At 47.5% G+C, this 16,762-nt stretch overlaps 1 protein-coding gene across 2 annotated transcripts; it reads right to left on the bottom strand.

Annotated features, from left to right (window-relative positions):
• Positions 1–216: 216 nt before the first annotated feature.
• Positions 217–3,777, bottom strand: MARCKS (myristoylated alanine rich protein kinase C substrate). Of its 2 annotated transcripts, XM_064508895.1 has the most exons (3): positions 3,616–3,777; positions 3,208–3,328; positions 217–2,132 (listed from the first exon to the last, which is right to left on the bottom strand). In XM_064508895.1, exons 2-3 carry the CDS (start codon positions 3,304–3,306, stop codon positions 1,398–1,400), a joined length of 834 nt encoding a protein of 277 aa, XP_064364965.1. In that variant the 5' UTR covers positions 3,307–3,328; positions 3,616–3,777; the 3' UTR covers positions 217–1,397. The 2 variants fall into 2 exon arrangements, with proteins under 2 accessions (XP_064364965.1, XP_064364964.1); XM_064508894.1 differs by having other exon boundaries at positions 3,208–3,754.
• Between the last annotated feature and the right edge of the window lie 12,985 nt (positions 3,778–16,762).

The raw sequence follows: 16,762 nt of genomic DNA, 5'->3' as shown, positions 1-16,762 counted from the left end.
CCGGTCTTCTTTTCAAAGCTGGAAAACCCTATACATGACTTGGTATACGGCTCAGTATTTCTCTAAAAGATGCACAGTATTACACATCCCAGGATTTAGGAAGGTAAGTTTTCAAAGCTTACTGCTAACAGCACACATCAATCTCTATACAAATTTAGGCAGTACTGGCTAGTCCATTTAAGCTACCAGAGTATCCATAAAAGAAACACAACCAAATTATACATTTTATTCACATTTATTTTTCGCTTTTAGTGTGCTCACAGAAAATTAGAACACCTTAAGCAGGAGTTTAATAGCAATTTTTGTAAGCAAAGTTACATTCCATCTCTAAGTCAAATTGGTCAAAGCTTCTCCAGTATTTACAAAAACATGATAGACAAGATGCTACACAAAAAAACCATTGCATCTGAAGAGTTTTCCTTTATTTTCAAAGACAACTGGAAAAGAAAGCATCGTCTGCTGTAATCAAAAACATACCACAGTATAAACAGTAACCATTCCACTTATCACAGCTTGGTTGAGTTTAAAATTTGTGTTTAAAAGGTCCAAGATGACTGCAGTTTTACAAAAATGGGCAGGGTGGAAAGAGTTGCAAACTTCATGTGCTTCTGGATATCAAGATTTGTTTTTATACAATAGTCACAGTTAAAAACACCCTGCTGGTAATACATAATTACACTTTATTAAGGTCATAAACCAGCAATAAACAATAAAGCCTATACAACTTGTATTTCTACTTAATCACTGACTGATACAGCTAACATGAGATAAGTGAAAAGTTCCTATGGTTTAAATGAATTCCTAAGACTATGATCTCTTTATCTGGGTATTGATTTTTTTTTCCTTTCCTTCTTGATCAAGACTTGTAGTGTTGTAAACCTTATAGAACATCTGCCTCACAAAATACATTGTAATAACTTTCTTTTAAAAAAAGACTAACCCCTTACGTCGTTTCTTGTGGCACATTCTCTTGGCAATTGATGTGCACCACTAATTCCCCACTGTGGCCCCTATCACTTCATTTGATATCCCTTATTGACCCACCCATCTCCTTCATATATGGGCATGTCCATAGACTGACAAAGAAAGTTTACATTTTGAATAAAAGATGCAAAGTATGCAAAAACATTAATACTGATGCAAAAAAAAAAAGATAAAAAAAAAAACAGAGAAGGAGGAACGAGGCGGAGGGCGGGTTTAGGCCCTCCTCCGCCCGTTGGAATGGTGGTAACAGAATGATTTGAGATGGGATCTGTGGGGAGAGAAAAAAAAGAAAAGAGACATCTTTTAAATCAATCCCTGGTTGTAGACAAGTTCTCCGAAACCAGTACCTGGCACCACTCCAACAAACAAACAGGGGGGAGAAAAGTCCGCCGCCGGGCTGCGGGCCGCCGCGCTTACTCCGCCGCCGGGGCCGCCGCGGCGCCCGGACTGCTCTCGGCGGCGGCGCCCTGCGTGGGCGGCGCGGGCTCCTCCGCCTCGGGCGCCTCCTGCTCGCCCGTGGGGGCCTCGCTCGTGGGGCCGCCGGCCTCCTCCGCCTTGGCCTCGCCCTTCTGCTCCTCCGCCGCCGCCTTAGCCTCCTCGCCTGCCGGCTTCTCGGCCGACGGCTCGTCCGACGTGGCCTCCTGCGAGTCCCCCGTCTCCTCCTTGGCCTCCTCCGTGCTGCCGGCGGCGGCCGCGCAGGGCTCCTCGCCGCCGGCCTTGGCCTCCTCGCCGCCCGCCGCCTCAGGGGCCGCCGCCGCCTCCTCCTTCCCGCCCTCCGCCGCCGCCGCGGCACCGCCCTCGCTCTCCGCCCCCTCGCCGGCCTCCTTTTTGTTCTTTTTGAAGGAGAAGCCGCTGAGCTTAAAGGACTTCTTGAAGGAAAAGCGCTTCTTTTTTTTTTTCGGGGTCTCGCTGCTGGACGAGGGGGTCGCGCCCTCCTCGGTCTTGGAGGAGGACTCTCCCTCGGCGGGCGAGGCCGGCTCGGTGCTCTCGGCTTCGGCCGCCTCCTTCTCGGAGGCGGGCTCCGACGAGGCCGCTTCCTCCTTGCCCGTCTCCTCGGCGGGGGCGCTGCCGTTGGCCTGCACCTCCTCCTTGCCCGCCTCCGCCGCGGCGGGGGAGGCGTCGCCGTTCACCTTCACGTGGCCGTTCTCCTGCAAGACACCCACGCCGGTTACCGGGGCAAGCGGCCGCCTCGGGGGGGCGGGAGGGCCCCGCGGGACCCGACCCGACGGGTCGGGCCCGGCCCCCCGCCTCGGATCACCACGCCCGATGCGCGGCCGCCGCCCTCCTCCTCCTCCTCCAAATTTCCCTTGCAATATTTTAATTGATACATTTAGGTATTCTCAGGGCTCCCCCCCGCCCGGCGGCGCGGCCCGGCCGGGGGGCCGAGGCCCCCTCCCGCGGCGGGGCCGGGCGCCGGCAGAGGGCGCTGCCTGCTGCAGGCGTGGCGGCGGCCGCAGCCCCGGCGCGCCCCGTCCAGCCCCGCCGCGGCGGGAGGAGGGGAACAAAGCCCGCGGCGCCCGCACCCGCGACCCCCGCCCCGCCGCACGGGGTGGGGGGGGATAGTGCCCCTCGTCCCCCCCTCCTCCGCGGTTTGGTCGAAGGGGCCCCCGCTGCAACTCCAACGAGCCCAGGGGTCGCGGGGCGCGGCTGGCCGCCCCGCGCAGCAGTGCGCGGCAGCGGGGGGTGCCGCATCGCACAGGGGTGACACAAAGCTTCCCCCACCCCCGCGCCCTGCCGCGGCCCCCCGGCGAGGACGGGGCGCTCGCAGCCGCGCGCAGCGGCGCAGCCCGCCCCGGCGCAGCCCGCTGCTCCGCGGCCACCCCGCCCGCGAGGGGCGAGCGGGGCCGGTCAGCGGTCGTCTTCGGGAGCGGGAGGGAGAGAGGGCAGCAAAGCCGAGCTGCATGAGATCCTTCCGTTCATGAGCCACGGGGACCCTTCGAGATAATACACGAGGGATTTGGGATTTTTTTTTTTGAACGATGTCCCCCCCCCCCCCCCCGCAGGAAAGATAAAGAAATAAAGCACTCAAAGCCAAGCCCGTTCTAAAACGTAAAGAAATTATTCCTTTGCCTTGAGTTGCAAAGATAAAAAGGGTTGACCGTATTCTCCATTGAATGTGCCACCGGGGCTTCAAAAGAAGAAGAATTAAGCAGGATGCAAAAGAGAGTCCGTCGAAGTTGGCTTAAAAAAATAAGTAGGTTTAATTTTTTTTTTTTTTTTTACCTGTCCATTCGCCTTGGATGGAGATGCAGCCACTGCTTCTCCAGGTTTCTCAGCGGAGGCTTCGCCCTTTGCAGCGGTCTTGGAGAACTGGGCACCCATGCTGTCTTATTCAACAAAGAAACTCAACAGATCCAAAAAGAGGGGAAACAAAGAGCGTTGGGTTGGTATAAATACTGGGCGACCAGCAGCAGCAGCAACACACACACACACCAGAGGGGAAAAAAAAAGAGAAGAGAGAACAGAACCGATTATAATGCACTCCTTTTAAAAAATGTAAAGTTGAAGAGATCAAAAAGCAGCAGCACAGGAGGGAGGGGAAAAAAGGGAGGAAAAAGTCGAGCAAAAAAAAAAAAGGAGCCCAAGTTTAGTAAAAAGAGTTAATAAAAAATCCCAGATTTGTAGCCGTACTGTAGACAAGGAGAAAATGGAGAAATCTCCCTGGTTGCTAATAAGATGCGGAGTCCAACGCCCAAGTGCACAGATGAATGGGCTTCCCGAGCGGTGACGGCAGCCCTCCGCCCGGCGCCGGCCAATCGCCGCCGCGCCACACAAAGGGGGGCGGGGCCTGCGCGCCCGGCGAACAATGGAGCCGCGATGGCAGCGGTTTGAAATCAGCCCCCGGCCGACAATGAACGCCGCGCGCGGGCGCGCGCCGGGCTGCGCGGGCGCGCGCTGCTCCGCGCCGGCGGGCGCCGCGCGGCGCGCAGACAGAGCGGGGCGGGCGGGGCAGGTACGGTGGTGCGAGGGGTGTGCGAGCGCGAGCCCGTGCCGCCGCCCCCACCCTCTGCCGCGAGAGAGCAACAGATAGTGTGCGAGGCTGGGTGGGGGGGGAGGAGAGGGGAGACAGAGGAGGGGATTTGCTGCTTTTTTTCTTTCTTTCTTTTTTTTTGTCCCTGGGTTTAATTGGTCGCGATTGTTAAATCGCCCCCAATTTGGAAGGTATTTGAACCACGTAGATCGAGTTTCGCCAAACGAGATCACGAGTCGAAATTAGTAGGTCTGTAGGCCAGATGTTGCAAACGCTGAACGCAGCAGCGGCAGGAGACGCTGCCGAAGCAGAAACGGCCCCCCTCCCCCACAGCGATATTGGCTAGAAATAAAATATTTTGCGATTACCCTACGGCTCTAATTAAATTCTGCTGTCTGATTGTTCCTGATTTGTGTTTTTAAAGTATTTTCTGAGCCGGTGACCCATTTGAAGATTGCATTTTCGTTCACCAAAGTAGTGGGCGAAGCGACGTACCGGAGGAACATTGGCGCTTTCTCGACTCTGAGCCCTAAGTGGGTATTTACGTTGAATTTAAACCCCCGAATAAGATGTAACTCGAAACTAATGCATTCGAATTAACGGTCATCTCGAGCGTTTAGCAGCGCTAGTTTGTGCGAAATACCGCGGATCTGATTGATTTCCTTTCTCCGGGGGGAGGGGAGACCCGTATGCGGGCAGCGCAGGGAGCCGCTCGGCTTTCTCCGGTGTAAAAGGCGAAAAGGCTGGTTCAGACTACCCCCACCCCCTTTCGGGGAGCAGAAATGAACGTCAGAACACTCATTTCCAAAACTCGGGTGATCTCCAAACGCCTGGCTGTTTATAAACAAGGATGGTAAAATTATTAAAATAATGAAGGGCTCGGGAATGTACGACACCCGGCCAACCGCCCACCTTTCTCTCCCCAAGGATTACACGGGGCTGGCGAATCCGACGCGCTTTGTGTGTCCGCTGCATTTCAATAACCCTAACGAGAGCGAGCTTTATTTTTAGCAACAGGAGAATCAGTCAAGGGAATATTTCGCTTCTTGTGGGCAACATGCACGAAGGGAAATTTGTTTTTTAGATCAAGCGCTCTCTCTCCCCCCCTTCACCCCCCCTCCTCCTCCTCCCGCTGCATTTCGCATATACCCCCTCCGCGCGTACTACGCAGGGAGAAGGCTCGCACCGTGGAGAAAACACACGCGTGCCAGCCCCGCCGCCGAGCTGCCGTCTCCCCCCGCGCAAACCCCGCCGAGCACCGCGCTCCCGACGCGCCCCTGCGGGCGGCGCGGCCCCGCGCGCGGCTTGCGCGGCCGCCGCCCTGCCCACGCGGCGGGGGCGCGAGGGGCGCTGGCGGGCAGGGGGCCGCGCCGGGCCCGGGGGCTTCCGCGGCCCTTTGTCCGCCCGCCCCGGTCGCCGTGGCGACGGCGGGGCCGGTGCCCGGGGAGGCGGGGCCGGGGGCTCCGCGGGCGCTCGGCGGCAGCGGCTGCTGGGAGCCCGCCCGCCGCCGCGGCTGGGGCCGGGGGCGGCTGCCGGGAGCCTCCGCATCCCCGCGCCGAGGCGTGGGTGTGCGCGGGGCCGCGGCACCTGAGGCAGCGGAGATGGGAGGGCGGGAGGCGGAGCCTCGCCTCGCCTCCTGGCAGCACCTCGGCCGCGAGGCGAGGACGGCCTTCCGCGAAGCTGGCGGCTTCGCGGTCCTCGCCCGCTTCCCAAGGAGACTCCCAGCGTCGTGTTTGCTCTCTTCCCTTGGACGTTAAACAGGTCGTGTTTTACTGTTGGATGGCTTGATGCAACACAGCCCCTGAGAAGACCTGCTTGAAGACCATGGCAGGACCACGCGCTCGCTAGCAAAACTCATCCGTCCACCTGCATGGGCATAGGCAATTTCACTTTCAAACGTGGCTGCATGGGCATAGGCAATTTCACTTTCAAACGTGGCTGCGTCTGAATTTCAGAGTAGTGTCGCTGGAAAATTTCACAGAATGGCTGTGGGAGTTTTGATGGTGTGTGCTTTACCAACTCAATGTGTTTTTCAGCTGTTTCAATGTTTTATAACTCCAAAAGAAAACAAAAATGCCTTTTTTTCATGTTATTCTATATGCTCAGTTCCACAAGCTCTTCTGCAGAGTTATTGGACAAGCAAATAATCTGGAAAATATATGCACTCCCTGTGTCAGTCTCAGATGCATTACAGCCAGGACATCTATCTGTGCCTTCTATCCCAAACCCTCTAATGTGGGGTGGAAATACAAGATTAAACCCCTTGACCAAACTACTGCCTACCAGTTACCAGGCTGCTCATTGTCACTCCACACCTTTAAGTGCTCAGCAAACAGACACACTGTAGGGGACATGCTTCATTCTTAATGCTGCGCTTTACTCAAGTTCTTGGGCTTTATATCTGCTTCCAAGGGAAGGGGAACTCAAAAAAAAAAAAAAGAGAGAGAGAGAGAGAGGGAGCCCCGACTGGTGTATCCAGCAAGACTAATCAGAAATGAATGTGAAAATGTGAAAAATTCTTCCACATGAAAAGATCTCGCAGTGTTTCTTTGGTGGGAACAAAGATGTACCAGTTCCAAGGTGCTCATGTATAGGCTGATGCTTTTTTGTTAAAACTTCTACCACAATAGCTGTGTCAGCAAGAAATCATAACCCCCATGTGATATGGGTGAAGTGATAATGGGTTTAAGAATACACCAGCTATGACTGAGAGACAGCTCTGATGAGCCTAAAAATGAACAAGAAGAGACAGTGCTGGAAAACTGTTCTCAGGGAAGTGGCAGGATTCTTCTCCCATGGCTTCACCAAAGGTTAAGAGCATAGCCATGGCAAATTTCCTGATTTCTCACTGTCTGTTGTATTCCCCAAATGAAGCTGTTTGCTAGAATGCTTCCAAAATGTGACTGCTTTCAGCACATTTCTCCTGAGATTATTTCCATTCCCTCTGTTTGGGAAGAGGGGAGGCTGAGGTGTGGACTGGTGAAGTGGTTTCTACAGTGCTGCTCAGCAAGTCAGTGATGCCGCTGACTCAGTTACTGATGCTCACCAGGCTGTGACTTTATGTTCATTAATAACGGACCTGTGCATCACCAGCTACAACTTTGACTTAGATCAGGCATGAACACAAACCGTTCTGTCAAGCTAGCCAGTATAAGCATGGTACAGCGCTTATGTCGACTTTACGCTGGCCTTGTGAGGGGAGGCTAGAAAAAAAGTCTCTAGCTTTCAGCTCAGAAGCATCTGAGACACAGTTACCCCTGCAAAAGTATTTGGTCACATTTGAAAAAACTGCTGCCTGCTGTGCGGCTCTGTGTGCTGTGTGGCTACAGAAATCCTGACCTTCCTTAAGGTGCACTGAAACCAAATTTACCACCTCATGAAACCATGGCTGCAGGCTCCTTCTGTAACCACTGGCCAACCTCCCCTTTCACTAATACCCACCTTTCATATGGCTTTCACATTTTTTCAGTACTGTATAAACATCCCTTTTCCACAACTCCTGAAAGGTAGGTAAATGAAATGCTGCTTTCCTTTGACAGATCAGGAAAAGGAGAAAGTGGCTAAATAACAGCTCCCGGCCAGTACACCAGCCTCTCTCAAGAGTCCCGGGAAAGCACGTCAATGCTCACCTTTGGCTAAGGTAAAAGAACAATAGTGAACACGTTTTAACTCATGTTAAATTTTTAAACTTTTAAAAACATGTTCTAACTTGTCATGTGTAGACAGGACACAATATATTTTAACACGTTTGCTGGCAAATGCACCAAAATGCAACACACCCTGTCAACACTGAGAATTTGAAAACATGTTAATTAAAAGTTTTCACTGACTTTTTTTTTTTAAATACACCTTTATCCTAGTCTAGACAAGCCTTTAAAGAAAGTGAATCTAAGAGCAGTTTTGGAAGGTGGAATCAGAGACCAGTGTTTGCAGAAATTCAGAAACAACGTGTGGTGCTTAGTGTTCTCATTTGTATACCACTTCTCAGAAATTTCTCTCAAGAGCTATCTAAACTTGGGGAATGCAATGAAAAGTCTGCTCATGCTCTGGGGTGCAAGGAGAACTTTTCCATGTGCAGAGAAGACAACACGCAAAAAAAAAAAACCAAAAAAACCCCCACAAAGTTTACACTGAGATAAAATGTTCTCTATATGCCAGTCTACCCTGAAGCCCTTTCTTCTCTTGTCCTCATCATTATGCAGAAACAATGTAACATATGCATAAGAAAGAAAACATCTTGCTTTCCCAGCAACTGTCAGACTGAGATAGTTAAGAAATTACATTCTTGTTTTAATCTGTATGTACTTTCTGATAATGAGAGAACGGGACTATATGATCTGAATAATGTTAAAAGTTTCAATTTCTGAAACTAAATTCATATAATAAAATAGTTACATTTTTCCTGATTCCAAGGAATGAATATTTTATGATGTCCTAAGTCAGCCCTGAGATTTCTTACTGAGCCATCATTTCAACTTCTTCTAGCTTTATTCTAGTTTGGTACAATGCTATCAAAAGCTTTTAAACTTAATATCACTCACAGCCATTACAAGCCCTTTACTAATATTTGTCAAGATTTTATTAACTAAATACACTCAACAGTGTTTGCTAAATAGGATCCAGAGTGTTTGAATGTCCTGTGTGCTGGGAAACTGGAAACTGAACACAGCTTATGTGTTTTAAAGGTATCATACAGTTTGTCTTTCTCAAATCTAATAAAGAAATCCATCAACCAACCAGATAACCAACTGTTAGTGAGTAAGACTGGTTACTTAAAAAAAAGGGGGGGGGGATTAAAATCAAGAATAAGAAAAAATAACAACAAACCCAACCCAAAACAAACAGAAATTCCTTAGATGATGCCAAAGCAAAAACACTGCAGTAAAGCTCAAGCCCCTCCCCTCCCTTAAGAGCAGTCACAGGAAGACACAACAGCTTACACAGAAGGTGCAAATATACCATAAAAGGACTGCTTCAAGGTATATGCTGATTCTGCTTTAAAGCAATATCATACACTTTTCAACAGCAAAAAATGGGCATTGGGGTGCCACCATACTAAGCAGCATGTAGGCAAAAATAAAGGAGACAGCAGCCTTGCTGCAGGGAGTTAAGTATTTCCCATCCTTCAGTTCTGAGGATAAACACTTTTCTGACTGTAGTTACCCAGAAGTTTTACCCTGGCTAATTCAGTGCTGCGGGAGTCCTTTGCTCCCTTCTCCCCTGCGCTCTGGCTGCGCAGTTCCACTCTCTCCACTGCGTGTGCCTGGCACTCAGCTGACCCCACCATAAGCCATTTTAGAGAGCTAAACCAACAGAAAACTATTCCCTTCTTTCTTTTTGTGGGGGTGAGGGGGGTGAGGGGAGGGAGGATAGTTTCCTGCTGGCTTAGCTCTTGTAACTCTTGGTGTGGCCAAACAGGTAGCAGTGATGACAAGCAGATGATACCTGATTTGACGTTAATCAGGTCAATCAAGTTAAGCTGTAGTGCCAATGACATTTGCTTCTGCCGCAGCACTGCCTTACACAGCCTCTCTTGTCTGCAGCTACTGCTCATTTCCACTTTCATGCTCCTCCTCTGTTGTGCTGGGGGAACTGATTTGAGTAAAAAACATATAACCAGGTATTCATTAGCGTGGCATTGACACTCATAACTTCTTTTTTTTTTGAAAGAATTTGTGTGCTTTAATGATGAGTGCTGTGTGTCATGTTTCTACAGCATTTTTGATCAATGAGCCAGCCAGACTGTTAGTTTGCTGTCCGTTGATTTCCCTGGCTTTTATGAATTTCAGCTAGATTGAAGGGGGACACTTTTTCCATGCAGAATTACTCTGAAAAGTGTCACAAGCTGTGAATTGAAACTGATGTTCTTGTTCAGGGCTAAATCAAGCAAGGAAGGGCTCGGGGTCGTGGAGCTCACAACCTCCACGTCAGGTACCTGGGCTCTCCGTACGGCTCTCGCTGTGGTGAAAAAAAAGTGCTGAAAAGAAGTGCCAACAAATGTAATTTACCCTGCTGGCAGGCACAGGCTGGTATGGTGAATCTGGTTTTAGGGTTCTCTGCACCTGAACAAACATATTGTAGCCACAAGGTGCAAAAGACTAAGCCACTACAGGTTAAATAATAATAATTACTATTATAATTATTATTATCATCTTAGCTCAGGAAGATTGTTTACTCCAGGTAGCCAGAATAAATGCCATATGGTGCATCCTGGTCAGTTTGGCAGAAATGTGTGTGACATGTACTGTCATGTGTCCTGTTAGGGCATAGACTTGATATCAGTGATTGTGTAATCACCAGCTAACCAGAAAGCCACCTCAGATAGGAAGTAGAAAGTACTTGTAACTCTCGGAGACTTGGATTCCTTATGTTTAGCTGTTGGGAAATATATCCCTTTGCTCAGGAGCCAGCGCTCTGACCTCTTTCCTGCCGTGAGGTGCTTTAGCCCCTTTGAAAGCTTAAGAGGCAGTCCCCTTTTATCCAACAGCTCAATGGTGGGGCTCAGGAAACATGGGTTTAATTCCCACCTAAGAAAATTTGAATCCTTTCGTTTACCTGCCCCTGCTTTTCCCATGAAGTTGGAGGGTGAGGGTGTTTGAGCACAAGTGTTTTCATTTTCTCTTGCTGAAGCTGTTCAGAGACTGAATTTAGAGTAGCTCTTTGGCATGGAGAATTACGTAGTAATTGCTCCAAAAAATGAGCATGATCCTGCAGTCTAATTGTTTAGCTTACTTGCCTGGGAGTGGAAAATGACTCCTCAGGTGGTTGTTCCACTGAGAATTTTATTTTTTTCTAGTTCCTAGCTCTTGGAGTAAGGACGGGCACCCAGTGTTAACTGTCTGACCCAGTGACTACAATATACAATCATGATTCCTTTTTATCTAATTCTTCAGCTTCCCAAATAATCAGTTCTTTGCAAAGAGGAACCAACTGAGCAGAGAGAGCTGGTACTCCCTGGCACCATGGTACTTACATACATACCCACATAGCTTATGCCAGTGAGAAAAGAGGATTGTATGCCATGGCCCTTTCCCTACCACACGGCAGGATCTTCTTCACACACACAGCTGGGCCAAAGCCCATGTAAGCATCAGGTTGAGAGCATTGCTCTGGACATCATTTGTGCACAGGCCTACTCTGCCTTTCCAAGGAAGTGCAGGTGGCAGCCATTTTTTTTTTAAATCCATGGAACAGTGAAAAAATGAATCAGACTATTCAGATTATCATTCAGGTATCACATACTCACCACAGCTTTGTTTTGGGTTACATTATGCCAAAACATTTTTAAAATTAGAAAGTGTTTTTTCTATTTGTAGTATGCCTTATAGTACCTTGATTTCCATAGTGACCTGATGCAAGAGGATGAAGTTTGTATCTAGTTCTGCAAATCCCTAGAAGAGCCTACTTATACAGCAAGTCCAGTTGCTGTGGGAGGATGGATATGTAGGATGAGAGCCACCCATCTAACAGGTAACTGAAGTTTGTGCGTTGAGGGAGTTGGTTCAACTTCTTCATGTAAGAAATGAATAATGAAGTTGGTTTTTTTTTGGGGGGGGGGGTTTCCCCTTACAGTAGCTTCAGATTTGCTTTATAAATGTTTCTGGATCCACGAGAGTGAACTTCGAACATGTAGTGATAGATTGTGACAACGGAGAGGTCATTTCTGTAGCCGATATTACAAGAAACCATAGTTATGAGGCTTAAAGACTGCAAACTGCAGGTCAGTAAACAAAGATGGTTAAGACATATGGGTTAACATTAACTAATCTAATGTATTGAGCAGTTTGATTTAGAATGGCACATATGCATAATACAAGAGAAAGGAGGAAAGCAGGATCAGTGCTTCAGGAGGAATATAGAGACGCTGTCCGAGCATGCAGGGATTGAATTAGGAAAACCAAAGCCCATCTGGCTGTGAATCTGGTGAGTGATGTGAACTGCAACAAGAAGGGCTTTTCAGGTACATCAGCAGCAAAAGAAAGATTAGGAAAAATGTGAAGTTACTGCTGAATGGGGCAGGGGACCTGCTGACAAAGTACATGGGAATGGTAAGGTAGTGAACTTCTTCTTTGCCTCAGTCTTTACTGGTAAGACTGGCCTCCACAAACACCAGACCCTTGAGACCAGAAGGGAAGTCTGTGGCAGCGAAGACTTATCCTTGGTGGAAGAGAATCAAGTTAGGAAACACTGAAACAAACTGGGCATACACAGATCCGTGGGCCCTGACGGGATGCATCCACAAGTGCTGAAGGGAGCTTGCTAATGTCACTGCAAGGCAATTTCAATTATTTTTGAAAAGTCATGGAGACTGGGAGAGGTTCCTGAGGACTGGAAGAAAGTAAATGTCACTTTTATGTTCAACAGGTGCAAGGAGGAGGATCCAGGAAACTATAGGCTGGCCAGCCTCATCTTGATCCCTGGGAAAGTAATGGAGCAACTAACCCTGGATACTATTTCCAGACATATATAGAACAGGAAGGTGACCAGGAGTAGTCAGCATGGATTTATGAAGTGGAAGTCATGCTGACCAACCTGATAGCTTTCTATGATGAGATGACTGGCTTGATGAGTGAAGGAAGAGCAGTGGATGTTTACCTTGACTTCAGTAAGGCTTTTGACCTTGTCTCATAATATCCTCAAAGGCAAGCTGATGAAGTATGGGCTAGACAAGTGGACAGTGAGGTGGATTGAAAACTGGCAGAACTGCCAGGCTCAGAGGGTTGTGATCAGGGCCACGAAGTCCAGCTGGAGGCCAGTCACTAGTGGTGTCTACCAGGGATACTGGGGCCAACACTGTTTAACCTCTTAATTAATGACTTGGATGACGGGACCAAATGCTTCTGCAGCAAGTTTGTAGATGATACAAAACTGTAAGGAGTGGCTGACACTCCAGATGGTTATACTGCCATTCAGAGGGACCTTGACAGACAGGAGAAATGGGACAACAAGGACCTCATGAGGAAGTGCAAAGTCCTACACCTGTGGAGGAGTAACCCCATGCACTAGCACATGCTGAGGGCTGACCAGCTGGAGAGCAGCTTTGCAGAGAAGCATCCAGAAGTCCTGCTGGACAAATTGAATGTGTGCCCACAATGTGCCCTTGCAGTAAAGGAGGCCAATATCCTGGGCTGCATTAGGGAGAGCGTTGCTGGTAGGTGGAAAGAGATGATCCTTCCCCTCTACTGAGCACTGGTGAGGCCACATCTGTAGTGCTGTGTCCGGTGCTGGGCTCTCTAATACAAGAAAGGCATGAGCATGAATCCAGTGAGAGGCAACAAAGAAGATTAAGGGACTGGAAAGGCTGAGAGAGCTGGGACTGTTGAAGGCCCAGGGGGGATGTTGTCAATCTATATAAACACCTGGTGGGAAGGAGTAGAGAAAGCAGAGAAAGAGTCTTCTGAGGTGTATCCAGTGCAGGACAAGAGGCAATGGGCACAAACTGCAATATAAGAAATTACGTTTAAATGTAAGAAAAAACTTTTTTACTGTGAGGGTGGTTGAACATTGGCACAAGTTGCCCAGAGAGGCTGTGGAGTCTCCATTCTTTGAGGTATTCAAGCCCTGACTGACAACCACCCTGTGCAACCTGCTTTAGGTAACTCTGCTTGAGCAGGGGTTTGGACCAGACAGTCTCTGGAGGTGCCTGCCAACCCCAACTAATCTGTGATTCTGTGTCTTTAAAGCTGCTTCTGCTATGCTTATACTCGCTTCAGTGTAGGCATACTTTCAAGATGTTGCATTTCTGTGACCTTGTGCCTCAGTTACATGGTTTATGAAACATGGATGTTAGCACTTCCTCTTACATGCCTTGCAAGAATAAATACAGTGAAGATTATCAGGCACTTTCAGTAAATGGGGCATACAAGTGCCTTCCATACACATTTATAGGAAAGAAAGACTTCAGTCATTCTTCCCCTGTACAGTACAAATTACAATAAAATGTGAGAAAACAATACCTGTAATAATTTTCCTGAAACTAAGTCTTAGGAAGCTGGGAAAATCATAGGTTAAATGTGAACCCCTGCCTTACAAGTTTCCATGCCTTCTATGTTATTATGTTAGAGCCTATACAGAACAGATGAAGTTGTGTCATAGTAATTTTTGTTTATTCCTTTTAAATTACACTTTCTCACACTTCAGTAAGGTTTCCCATTTCCCCCATGCAGCTATAAAAGGCTGGCTTCAGTCTGTTTAGGCTCAAGCAACACACGCAGTGTTTTATTGACAAAAGCTGATGGCAATTTCCCTTGCGATCCGTTTTCTTTTCGCTGGTCGGCATGTAAACCAGGGAGTGCGTGCTGGAGGATACGCTACCATACCTCACTAGCCTCAGAGTACTCTCATAGTGTGGTAAAACCCCAAACTCGCCTGCCCATGAGTGATCTGAACTACTGGAAACTATTTAACATTCTGCTTAGAGCTATTTTGACAATCTTTAGCTGTATCCTTTCTTTCTTTCTTCTTAGCATGTAAATGTCCTTTTTATAGCAGCTATTCTTACAGAGAGTTCTCTTTTCTTAAAGCTTCTCATTCCTACTTCCTCATTTGTATTTAAGTCAGGCCCTTTTCATGCCATGATACCTAAAATACATAAATTCAAGCAGTCAAATCTTGGGTCTTCCTCAAATTATCCCATGATGCTTGCCTCTGTTATACAGGGTTTAATCTTCAAAGTGACAGTTATGTGCTTTTTGCCATACTGCTTCCCATGCTTAAGATAAGCTCCAGAAAACATACTATCATCTTCCTTCCTACGCCTCCTTAGAACTCTTTTTTGCTATTACATGTACCAGTGCAGAGCAATGACTAGTTAGTACGTTAACTTCCATTTTTGCGTTGGACTCCCTTTGTATTTGTTGGTAGTTCTTGGAGTTCGAGATCTGTCTGGGATTGGGCCTGTCTTTGTGGGCAGATGTTGCTTATCAGTTAGCACAATGACAGAAAAAGTGCAAAATTAAGCCTCTGATGTGCTTTAATCTCTGCAGTTCTGCCAGTGTCCCTGAGCAGAGTTCCCCTTTCTAAATCCTACTCGGCACTGCTTAAGAGTATATGCAGCTCACTTGGTGTGTGGGCATAAAGCCTATAAAGAGCTTTGGAGCAACAAATGGTTTGACACAACACATGCAAGGAACAATTTATCTTTCTGTCTTAGACCAACATACATCATGGGCATGCTTCTTTCTTTTTCTTTATCACTGCCAGGATTTTGAGATTGCTTTTTATATGGCTATGGCTATGCTCAACACTGTTTCTTTTGGAACTATTTCCATTTAGATTTTCATGTACAAAGAAAAATTTCTAAAATAAACTAATAGTGCACCTGACTCATTTAAATGCTTAGAGATCTAAAATCACACTCACATTACTGAAAAATGCACAGTAAAATACTGAAATGTTTTTCTTTGAATATGAATTTTATGAAACAGATAATATTTATAATTGCAGGAACTTTTTGCATTCTTAAGCACTGTGGAGCTTGCACATACAACATTTGAAATGCAGCCATGGGTGATCTGGAAGACTTTAAGAAGCAAGCATGAAGCATATACACACCAGTCAGGACAGGAAAAATTCAGGCCAAAAATGATGGGAGGCACAACTGCTGCTGGACTTGCTCAGGGATTTTTAGTGCCCAAAGAAAGCAGGTATCATCTTTTTCTTTTTTTTTTTTTTTTTAAGATCCCCTTCCAGACTCTGTAAACTCACAGCAAAGTGAAAATCAGTTCTTCTACAGGCTGCAACTTCTGTGACAGTCTGAAACATAGTAACTCACATTCATACAGACTAAAAATGGAGCTTTCTATTGGCTTGAACAGGCAAATTGAGAGCATGGAGTCTGTAAAGTTCTTTCATTTTGGAAAATGCAATTTGAGTCTTCACCGATACTGATAATAAAAAAGTCTCGAGGTATAAACAACATCTTACGGTGCCATCAAACTTTTCTGTCAAAGGGTCAGCAGATTTTTTTGAGATTTGGATAAAGATAGTTTCTTCTTCACAAGCCCATCACTCCCCAGATAGAGCTGACACCTGTCCTTGAAAGCCTTTCCTATCTCATCTTTCACACCTTGTATCTCCCACCCCATGTACACCCTCATCATAAAGGCCAGAGAACAGTATGACTCCTGCCCTCCTCCCCTCGGGGTGCAGGACCCTATTCCTGGTACAAACTCTTCTTCTTCTCCTATCCGCTACTTGGGACCTACGAGCCTGCATGTGACCCTATGCAGGAGGTAGCTCTACCCGGCTTTAGCATTTCACTGAGGAGAAAGAGGAGCTGGTTGGCTGACCAGGGATGAAGACAGAACCAGGAGCTGAGCTGGGGTTTGGCTGGACCAGGTCAGAGGGGCTCAGCACTGGTGCAGTGCACGCTCAGTTCTGCTGTAGTGTCAGCAAGCAACAATTTCTGTATCTTTTGGTATCATCTTCAGCAAGTACATCGATGCTGCCCCTCACTGTGCTGCTTAGTGTCACCGTAAAGGAAATTTTTTCTGTTCTTTGTTGCCGTGTTGCACTTTTGAAGCTAATCATTGTACTGAAAAGGCATTGTGTAACTTTAGGAGGAGTCTGGGTGTCTGAAAGGTTTGAGAGGGGAGGGTTTGGCATCACAGCACCAAAGTGCTCCTGGGATTGGGAAATGATTGTATTAGCTAGATATTATTGTATTAGCTAGATACAAATTGCATCAGTCTGTGTGGCCAACAAAAGAGTGAAGAGGAATGATGGCCACACCTTTCTTCAAACTGTTTTTTTTTTTTTTTTTTACTTTATTTTTTTCTGCCTGAGACAAGGTGGGAAACACAATTT

This window comes from Dromaius novaehollandiae, chromosome 3 (assembly GCF_036370855.1).
Source record: "Dromaius novaehollandiae isolate bDroNov1 chromosome 3, bDroNov1.hap1, whole genome shotgun sequence".
Taxonomy (NCBI): domain Eukaryota; kingdom Metazoa; phylum Chordata; class Aves; order Casuariiformes; family Dromaiidae; genus Dromaius; species Dromaius novaehollandiae.
Note: the sequence above shows the minus strand (reverse complement) of the source record. Positions and strands in the feature narration are given on the sequence as shown.

Bases quoted from the DNA above. Each gene is read 5' to 3' on its own strand.
- MARCKS (XM_064508895.1), bottom strand. From the start codon at position 3,306: ATGGGTGCCCAGTTCTCCAAGACCGCTGCAAAGGGCGAAGCCTCCGCT. The intron at 2,133-3,207 runs GTAAAAAAAAAA...GGTGTCTTGCAG, and splicing joins CATCCAAGGCGAATGGACAG to GAGAACGGCCACGTGAAGGT.